The sequence below is a fragment of the Rhyacophila brunnea genome, unplaced genomic scaffold (assembly GCF_057557595.1).
Source record: "Rhyacophila brunnea isolate RB1 unplaced genomic scaffold, BYU_Rbru_1.0 scaffold_23, whole genome shotgun sequence".
In the NCBI taxonomy this organism is placed as follows: domain Eukaryota; kingdom Metazoa; phylum Arthropoda; class Insecta; order Trichoptera; family Rhyacophilidae; genus Rhyacophila; species Rhyacophila brunnea.
The window spans coordinates 18,821,357-18,832,219 of NW_028232893.1; the positions used below are offsets into that span (position 1 = coordinate 18,821,357).

Sequence of the window (10,863 nt, forward strand, 5' to 3'; positions counted from 1 at the left end):
ATGTAAAAAACTTCATTGTTTAAAAATGAAAAAAACATCAATAACAATTTACAATGTAATTACTGTCCAACAAGAAGATTTAGGCAAAAGCCAGAAGGCGCTGTCGTCGACTAAATGGGAGGAGCTTATTAGTTTATAATAGAGGAGTTTGAGGAGGAGTTTTAACACGTAGCCAAGAAGATGTTGTTCGACAGTAAATATTAATATTTTATTAGAAAAGACTTGTTGAAGTTGAAAAATATATCATTTCTCGAAGTGAAAATAAATAAAATGCTTCTCTAAAAATGTATTTTTTATAATGAAATAAAATAGAGCCACAATAAAATACGAATGGAGTAAAATGGATCTAAAAAAACAACTTTTCTTACTGGCAATAACTTTTTACGTGCACACGTTATTTTTTGTTTTTTTTTTTTACTATATAAACAATAAACATGTTAATATGTTATGTGAAATCAAGTGTAACTTTTTAACCGGTGCTTAGTTGCGTTAACATCAATTAAAATGCTAAAATCAAGTCCCACTTTCGAAACCGATGTCACAAATTAAAAACATCTATTCAGTGTAATCCTAAAACAAAACCGCAGCTATTTAGTCTTAGGGTCGTAGAAAATCCGAAGATAGAAGTCTTGGAAAACCCTATACAGTCGGAGTCTGACAAAAAGAAGTACAAGTCAGCTCTCCATTTACAACCACGGAATCAACATTCACTTAATCATTTACATACCTATCTATCCCCCAAAAATCACGGCTTTAAGTTAATATTTTAAGAATATTGGGTACAATGCCCGATCTATTGCATGAACCTTACAAGACCCTTTAAGGCGATGTGTTTACCTACCAGCTAGCGGAAAAATACGAAGCTTGCAATTTGAGACATTTTTTCGAAAATTTACAATTTACACTATTTTAATTAATAAATTTGTAAGTAGGTACCTACAAGAAAATTATTTTTTTTATTTTAAGTCAAATTACTTACTTATATTTAATTTAAAAAAACAGTGATTTTTATAAAAAAAATATAAAAGGGTACTTATAGGTATAACTTGAAATCCTTTAAATATTAAAATAAATATAAAAAATATGAAAACTATGAATTGGTAAAAAATCTCTTAATTACAATATAGAAATCTTGATAAACTAAATTTTAATAACAAATATGATCACATATAATTATGTAATAAAATAATAAGATGGGATCCTTCAACAAATTCACAGTTTATAACATTTTTTTTAAATTGTAAGTTTATCTTTGACTTTAAATAAAATAAATTTTTCTGTTCAATGTTTTCAGATACATATTTTATTAAGTTTAAATAAAATTGTAAATTGAGTCGAATGAAAAGGTTGTAAGCAACAAAATTTTACTTTTAAGAAAACATTTTTTATTTTTCTTATTTTTGCAGTAATTTATTAATATGGAATTATACAAAATATTACAAAAAAATTGTTCGACTATCTTGGACCTCAAACTAAAAAAATAAAACCTAAACTGCATTTTAACACTGAAAAAGAAAAAAAAACTTAAAATTCGTGGGTAAACGTTGTAACTGACGTTGGTTGCAACGTTTTACCATGTCTAATTCAGTGTCATAGCAGTTTGTGTTACAATATTATTCCACTGTAAAGTTAGCCATCGGTCATTCCACAGTAATCAAGGACTCGTAAAACTATATTCCACAGGTATATACTGACCATGGCCCCCACAAGGGGGGCTGATAGGGCTCTAGCCTGGGGGCCAGGACTTAGGAGGGGCCCGGTGTGGTGGGTCGACGACTTAAGTGAGATATTACCCATCACAAAATCGCTCTAATAGTAAAAAAAAGTCGCTTGTGAATTCACAAGTACACTTTTTTTTATCATCATTAATGTGTTCCCTGACTAATAAAAATGACTATTTATCTGATATGGCGAAGGTCGCATGTTACTTAGCTATCACAAAAGGGGGTCGCGGTCATCATCATCAGGGGTGCGACAACCCGGTGTGGGTCCTGGCCTCCTCCAACAGCTCCCTCCACCTGTCCCTATCCAGTGTGACCGCTTTCCAATTCGGTACCCCCAGAATACGGCAGTCACTGGCAGCTCCATCCAACCAGCGAATCTTTGTCCTCCCTCTTCTTCTACGTCCTATTGGATTGCTGGACATCATTCTCTTTGCCAGTTCATTGTCATTCATACGGTGCACATGACCTAGCCATCGCAGTCTCCCAATCTTAATTGATTGAACTGCGCTGCAATCTTCATACAGCCCGTAAAGCTCAGCATTATATCTTTTCATCCAATTGGTGCCATCCCTGATCGGTCCATATATACGGCGGAGAATTTTTCTTTCAAAGATGTTCAGGGCTCGCTCATTTCGCAGAGTTAATGTCCAGGTTTCCGATGCGTAGGTGAGCACTGGCTTTACAAGTGTCTTGTAAAGATTGCTTATAGTTTGGCGAGATAGTAGGGGTTGCGGTCAGTGCTTCTTAATATGATTCAAGACAATTCAAGTGGATTTATTTTAAAATGCCAAAAATCTCGAAAAATACACGGAACCCTAGGATACTAAAACATTTCGCGTTAGCTCTGAGTTTTCAGTCGTCCTCTGAATTAATCTGAGTCTTTAGGTTATCAGTTTCCATCATCTTAATTCATGGAGGCCAAAAGCTTTTTCCACGATAAAATTATTGCTCGTCCCGGTAGGTTGTTCCATGCCTCAGCTACGCTAAATACGATGTATGTTAATTTCCTTTAAGGTTTGGGAAATGTCCTCTTCTCTGCTTATTGCATCCATCAAAATTCCAGCTGACATAGGCACGCGGCGGACCACTGAATTTGACATATGAATGCCGGCAAATTATAGAGCTTGATCTTGTGCTTTCAACTATTAAAAATAATGGCGGATTATATACCTAGTAGTTGTCGGATAATCTAGCGGCAGATTGCTGAGAGAGTACTGTACGACCAAATTACGAGGAAATGAACCTTCCTACGATTATGATAAAAAATAATGTTTTATCGAAAATCGGCACACATCTTTTTGGTGTTTCTTATCTTTAAAAAAATGTGTTTATGTAATACATTGACGACTATTGTTTATCAATGAGGTGCACTCTTTGAAAACTTCTGACCTATTGTATTTTTCCTTAAAGGGTAATCCAGCTGGAGAATGGATTGCGAGCGTTGTTAATATCAGACATGTCCCCGGAGAAACCGGCGAGTGGGGTAGAGGAGGCGACCACGACTTTGGAGGATGATGATTCTCCGGAGTCGTGCAGAGACGACGCGGAGGACAACAGCAGCGAGGAGGTAGACACAAATGACGGAGACCACAATGAAGAGATGGGGTCGCCGCGGAAAGCTGTAGACACCGGTGAATTTCAAAAGGTTAATTTTTATACGTTTATGAACACCAACTATGATGACAACTAGAGGTGATTCTATGCCAAAGGAGTTTGCCATAATATAGAGAAGGCATGTCCTGCAGCTTTTAGCCAAATCAATGATGCAATTCAAGGACTCAGACACCAATAGATCTTCGAAGGTACACCGCCTCATTCAGCAAGCACTTTCCCGTTATAAGGAAATTCGACTTACGACCTAGGTGGTGGAACGGAACCCCGTCATAAGCTGAAAACTCACTGTAGTGTGAAGTTCTCTGCAAATGAATCTGCAATGCAAAGTCACTTGTAGCTAAATTAATCACTGAACCGGAGGTTCCTTTTTTGGCTTCAATTTTATACATTGAGGCTCCAGAAGGTTTCTATCAATATTTTTGGTTACCTCCATATTTGAAACCCATAACGCCCATAACCTCATTTTATTTAGATTATAAATGATTTCAGAGTTAAGGATTACGTTGGGAGAGATCCGCTGGTATTTTTTTGATCTCTGTGAGAATTATTCTATAAGTTCAGCGCTCGAAATGGACAGTAACGCACCGGAGCGCCGTTGTGGTTCGTGGAATTCCAAAATATACCGTTCCGGCTCGTGGATTCATTTAAAATTGCGTTGCGGTTCGTTAGATTGAGATATTTATGTGTGAATGTATCTTTTAAAGTTTTTCTCAAAATTAAAAATTAACGAAGTTATGTCATGCCGGGCGTGCAAGGGTTAAAAATAAAATTTATGACATCCCTAAATTTCATTCAATTTTCTTTTTTGTGTCGATACATCCGTGTCTAAATGCATTGTCTAAACACTCCAAATAATTGCATACTTACATAAAAAAAAAAGTAACTACAGCTACAAGCTACAAAAGAATTGTGCCTTTGCTGACATTGTTTGAAAACCTTTTGTACTTAAATAACTTAAATTCAATAAAAAATAAAGTTGGCACCTACATATTTGTATAATAATTTCTAAAGTATGAAACATCTCAGTACAGTCTCGCTTTTACCTTTGACTGGTATGCATTGCGAATTTACTTACCTACTAATTTATTACTTATATATTATTGTGAGTGATAAAACTTATTTATTTTCATCGCCATCTAATCGCCGTGTTAATTTTATACCCACGTCTATTTTTGCGGGCAAAATTTTGGGTGGTAAAATTAATATGATAAAGTTTGGTAATTTAAATCGTAAAATTCCGCTAAAATCTACTTATTAGTGATAATCGCTTGTTTTATAAAACATTTTGTATTATTTAAATTTTTTCTCTTAAAATTTGGTTAAACATCTCAGCAGGCGATACCTTTCTATATATTACATATAAGTATATTTTTTGTCGTTGGTATCCAAACTGATTTAACATAATATAATGCTGTTGACCAGTGGCCACAAGCAGAATTTTTTCGTTTTGAAAATGATAAATATGAGTGGATATTTATAAATTTTATGAAGGTTTAATTAAGTAGTAGGTACTTCGTGTAAATCTGCTAAAACATTAAGAATTCACTCCGATAAGCATTTAAGATCGACAATACAGTTGAAACAGGGTTTTCTGATTCAATGTCATTTCGACAATTGACTCGACGTGTTAAAAAATATTTATGACGTGTCGTAAACCCTTATTTTAACAATGAATAATAAATGAATGCACCATTATGCCATTTTCCTACAAAAATGTTTTTGGTATGAAACTATTGAATAGCCTACCGTAATTAGTTTATTTTTAAGGGACGTTTCTATTGTGTTATAATTACATACGTTGTAACTTGCTATTTTAAAAATAATAGAAATAATAGATACCTACTATGTAGAGAACTTTTAGTTAATTTTTGTTTGTAAATTTGTTTTAAAAAAAAAGGAATATCCTACAATAAAATTTTATTACTATCATAATAATAAATTATTGTTCTGTATTATCATTATTCATCACCGTGGCAATAATAATGACTATAATGAGACTAGGTAAGGACAAACATCACAAATTGAATCGTTTAGTTTAAAATACACTCACAAATTAGGTAGGTACGTGTTCAGTGCGGACAACAAATAATTTTAGATGGTAGTCATAGATTAAATAAATACGGTGGTAAGTTCTTTAATCTGAGGTGGTAAGTGTACGTATATTACAATAATGGTAACCAAAGCATCATCATTGTAACATATAGGTCATGGTCTCCACAACGAGGGGCTGAGAGGGCTCTAGCCTGGGAGCCCGTGCTCAGGAGGAGCCCGGCGAGGCGAATCGACCAGATAAGTGAGATAAACACACATCACAAATTTGCTTTAATAGTAAAAAAAGAATTTTCTTACAATACTATTATTTATAGTTATGTGGTTATACGAAACAATTCTTAATTGTTTATCAATACTCGACATCTCCATAATTCGTATGGATGTTTTAAAATATACAATAAAACACTAAATATACAGATTATTGTTACCCCGTACATACTGCCTTTATTCTTAGCGATAAGAAGGGGGCCCCACCAAAGATCCTATCCTGGGGGCCAGCTTCACGATGTGGGGCCTATGGTATAGGTATATACATACACTACAATATTAGTCCTTATAATGTTGAATATAGGTAGGTACCTACTGATTAATGACAATTTTATATTGTTCTATAGGAATCGTGTTTAGCAACTCGAGTTGCACCTTCCGTCATGTTTTATCTTATATAATTAATGATACTTCTTCTTCTACCCTGTCATGTCCTAATATTGGGGCATAGGGCAAGCATTGGCGCCACTTCTTTCGGTCCATCGCCATGCGCCTCCCGCCATGTCAGACCTGCAGCAAATAGGTCACTTTTGTAGCACCGCTGCAGGGTGAGGGAGAGGCGGCCACGGCGATGGAACCCTTGAGGCTGTGCCACAAGGGTACGAAGTGCCGCACTCTTTGGCGGCATCCGGAATACGTGTCCCAGCCACGTAAATCGTCTCTTCGTGATAACTTCAATCACCGAAGGCTACTGTGCTCACGAACTCGGGTATTTGTAACGCGGTCGTACCAATGTACCCCTAAGATTCGGCGGAGACATCGATTCTCAAAGCTCAAAAGCCGATAATTAATGATACACCATTGGTAATTTAAAATGCTATAATTACGTAGTTTGGTGATGATGGCTTGAAGCTTTTCTTAGAAGTAGGTATGGCCTAATGGCCCTTATGGTGGAGAAGGTTCAAAAGAAATCTTTGAGGATCCTTTGTTTGAAGCTGTGTGGATGCCATCCATGGCTTTATCCGATTGATTTATCTTAAGAACGCTTATACACTGTGTTCAACCAAATCGCTTCGGATATTGGTATATTCCTCCTGCGTGAGAACGAGTTTATGTGAACGATTTATAAATTCTTTGTTTTATAACTTCTTAAATAATTAAATGGCGTAGTTAGCTCTATCGGTGTACAGATATGTACTGTATAAATTTTGTATTTACTCGTCTCTGTATAGGTACTTACTATTTTTTCTAATAGTTGCTGCATCTATTTCTTTATTTTTAAACACTATTTTAATACTATTTCTTTGATTTTTTTTTAAATATTCTGTGCTCGTCTTGAATCTATAATCTGTAAAATTTGTTATATGTAAATTAATTTTTAATTTGAATCTTTATGGTAGGTATGTGGATATGTTGTTTTTTAAGTTTAATTAGTTAACAAACTGAACTATCCCAAATGAGACAGTAATATAAGTTATAAGAGTGGTGGTAGAAGTAACATGCCTGCTGATTATGGGTGGTAGATAAAGTAAGAGTAAAGAATAATACAATTCTTGACGGTATACTTTGTTGAGACGAGGTTCTTTCGCCTGCGGCGCTGACAATCCTTGCCCACTTGCTCAATATACATCCATGTAAGAAGTTCAAAGTTTATTGTTGCATTTATACATCCAACGTATGAAAAGAAAAAAATTAAGCATACCGTTTTTTCGGAAAATTATAGAGCGTTCCTGTTCGTGAAATTTTCCATTTCGAGCACTGTATAAGTTAAATTGATTTATTATCTCCTTGACGTATTTGTTAATTTATTAATGCTATACAAAGAAAATTGTTGTGGTAAGCTACCTTGCAATTAATTGAATTGAAATAGCCTCATTTCTAAATGAAATAATCATGAAACACAATAATTGCTAAGCACCTACATATTTTCATCGCGCCAACAATTGAAACAGCAAACCACATATTATTGATTGCGCAATTTTATTATTAAAAAAAACAGTGACGGTGTAATATTAAAATCATGGTTATAAAAATTGTCAATCGAAACCACACAGGATATCAAAACAATCTTGTTTATTTGCGCTATCCTCACATTATTCAAAATAAGTGGTTGATTCGTTCAAATATGGCAATTCAAATCACAAATATTTACAAAATAATCATATTTTTATAACCAATTTTTAGCCAATAGCCTTTTTTCCCCTCTTTCTTCCTTGCGCCTCCAATAGTCTCAATTCCTCATGGCAGTAGCAAAGATTCCCTGCTGGAGGGAGCAGTGACGTCCCGTGGGGGTAGGCAGATTGAGCGTCGCTTGGGAGCGGCAGTTACTCAAAGGGCGGCAAATTGACGAAAATCATTTAGAATATATAGAAATAGCTACCTAAACTTAGAAATAACGAAAATATCTTCTTTCAATTTCAGAAATATCTTTCCATTAAAAAAATCAGCTCACTGGTTTTGTCGGGTTTCGCGATATCTAGTTTACTTCCGTTGCCCTTCGACGTGATTGGTGACCAAAAACGACACATGCAAATTTTCGAATAATTAGTCTGCTATTTTATTAGTAATATTTCCATAAAAACATTTTTTAGATATTGGACTCATGAAAGGATGATAAAAATACTGTATATAAAAATGAGGCGGCATTTTGGCGTTGCCTAGGGGCGGCATTTTATCTAGGGACGTCACTGGGAGGGAGATAGGCTCGGGGTAATTGAACGAAAGTGCTATGACAGTCATACTTAATTGATTCATCAGTAGTTTACTTAGAATTACTTACTAATATTGTCGATATTTCAGGCTGCCTGCGCTCTGTGTGTGAACGTTGGAAGCTTGAGTGACCCCCTGCACATCCAAGGGATGGCGCACTTTGTCGAACACATGCTCTTCATGGGAAGCAAGAAGTATCCCAAAGAGAATGACTATGACTCCTTTATTCAGGTTTGTATATTGAATAAACATAATTCGGCAACATGCCCATTAGAAAAATATTGGTGACAGGTGAGACACGAACCTGCATCCATCGAATTCCACGAAATGTAATTAATTAATAATAATATTTACTAATAAATCTTAAACACCCACGATGGCCGCGCGGCTTAAGCGTTGGCCTATTGAGTCGCGGGTCTCGGGTTCGAATTCTGGGTCTGACAAGTACACATATTGTTTTTAAATTTGTGTATGAGTCAGAGTATGGACCTAACAGTTTGAGCAAGTGGCTGATATCCATTTCTCGTAAAAACAAAATCTGTCAATACAATACGGCCCGTATGATCGGGGTATTAGGATATTAGGATATTAAGATCGGACATGGTTGAAAAAAAAAACTCTTAAGCCATGATAATGTTTTAATTATTCACAGAAAAACGGTGGCTCTATTAATGCGGCAACCTACTTTGAGGAGACCTCATTTTTCTTTGACATCGAGGAGACCGCCCTGGATGAGGCTATGGATAAGTTCGTCCAGTCCTTCATTTCATCATTGATGAGACAGGGGACCATGCAGAGGGAAAGAGAATCAATTCAGTCAGGTAAATTATTCGCCTATTCATCGTATAGCAGTGGCGAAGGATGACTTTTGGAAAGAGGTCGGCTGTAGGAATAACCACGCTTCTCAGATATATTTACGGGAAATAAGAAGATAACCCAATATTACTACTGATGAACAGGTAGGTATACTAAATCGATGAAATTTCAAAAGCTCAATTGGTTTGGTCAAAGGTTAGAATATCTATATTGCGTACACGTTTCAGAATTCAACTTGGCATCCAACATGGAAAGCCGTAAAGACCAACTACTACACCAGTTGCTGCCTGAAGGTCACCCGGGCCGCTCCTTCATGTGGGGCGACTCCAGGAGTCTGTCCCCCCCCCAAAGGACCCTCAGACCCTGATCTGTACCAGGCCGCTCATGAGTTCAAAAACAGGCATTACAGCGCTCCCAGGATGACTGTTGCTGTCCAGGTATGCGTCGTATGATGTTAGGGAAACATAGGGACTGATAGTATGCATCTAATAGGTTGAGCAAATGGCTAACATCCATTTCTTGTGAGAACAAAAGTCTGTTAATATACTTAACCTCCATTCTGTGGAAGTCCATAATATGATCCTCTTAGGATTGAACATGGTGATATATGTCCAGTACGTAAGGCGCTGGCCTTTCGTCCAGCTGGGGTTCGATTTTTGGTGAGGTCACATTGTATTTATGTGATTTTCTCAAAGCCTGGGTGTTTGTTTCACTTCTATTACTACACTACTGTCATGGCTTGTGGTAATGCTAAAAGAATATATATATATATATATACCTACTACTTATGGTAGGTTTAGAAACAAAAGCGTTGTGAATGTTCACGTATCTTTAATTATGGAATAAAATGATATTAACAGAATTAGCGAAAAATCGTCTTTAAGAAGTGTATTAAATTTTTTGCAAGGTACATTTATATTTTAGAGTCTTTTTGGACTCCTTTTCATATTACCGCTTTTTTGGAAACTGCGTATATCATACGTATATCACGATTCATTCCATTTTTAAGAAAACGTCTGTACATTATCATTATGGACATTTAACGAACCCTGTATATCCCCGTATGCAATGCGTTTATCTTAAGATGTTTTTGGAATCCTTTTAATATTGTCTCGTGTATATCGTTAGTATATAATGATACGTTGTCGTTTTAAAGACACGTCTATACCAACAACAGCAAATTTGATGACATAAAATGGATACGACAAATGGCGGCCGAAATTGTACAATTTGAAATTTAATTTGCTTGAATGGCTTAGTGGTGCTCGGGGTGAGGCTCGCTTTACGATCAGAAGGTTGCGGGTTAGAATTCTATCCACGACAACAGGTTTTGACCATGACACAAGCGATTAGCTCAGTGTGGAAATAGTAGAAACTTGAAAGAATGCATTCGTGTATGATTTCTCTTTTTTTTCAATAATTATTTTCGTTCAGTCTCTAAACTACACTTATTTTGAAAGAAATCATAGCAGAATTCAGAAAATTCAAAATGGTTGACATTTTAATAGTCGAGCTTAAATATTGGGACCATACCTAAATAAGATTCTATATAAATAAAAAGGATTTTAAGTTATACACATTTGTATTTTTTTTATATAAATCGATGTTTTTTAAAATTAATATAAAAAATATTAAAACTATAAATTAGGTAGGTAGTCAAAAACCTAAACTGTAAAATATTGAAAACTTAATAAACTAAATTTTAATAATAAATATAACCATAAAAATAGTGTAATAATAA

At 35.4% G+C, this 10,863-nt stretch overlaps 2 protein-coding genes across 2 annotated transcripts; both read left to right on the forward strand.

The window, feature by feature from the left end:
• The first annotated feature begins 546 nt into the window (after positions 1–546).
• LOC147069636 (uncharacterized) lies at positions 547–8,639 on the forward strand. The gene is made up of 4 exons (XM_085950857.1): positions 547–673; positions 3,135–3,369; positions 8,397–8,537; positions 8,598–8,639. Exons 2-4 carry the CDS (start codon positions 3,181–3,183, stop codon positions 8,637–8,639), a joined length of 372 nt encoding a protein of 123 aa, XP_085806983.1. The 5' UTR covers positions 547–673; positions 3,135–3,180.
• A 388-nt stretch (positions 8,640–9,027) lies between these two features.
• On the forward strand, positions 9,028–9,867 carry LOC147069637 (uncharacterized). The gene is made up of 2 exons (XM_085950334.1): positions 9,028–9,127; positions 9,350–9,867. Exons 1-2 carry the CDS (start codon positions 9,046–9,048, stop codon positions 9,487–9,489), a joined length of 222 nt encoding a protein of 73 aa, XP_085806460.1. The 5' UTR covers positions 9,028–9,045; the 3' UTR covers positions 9,490–9,867.
• Positions 9,868–10,863: the final 996 nt, after the last annotated feature.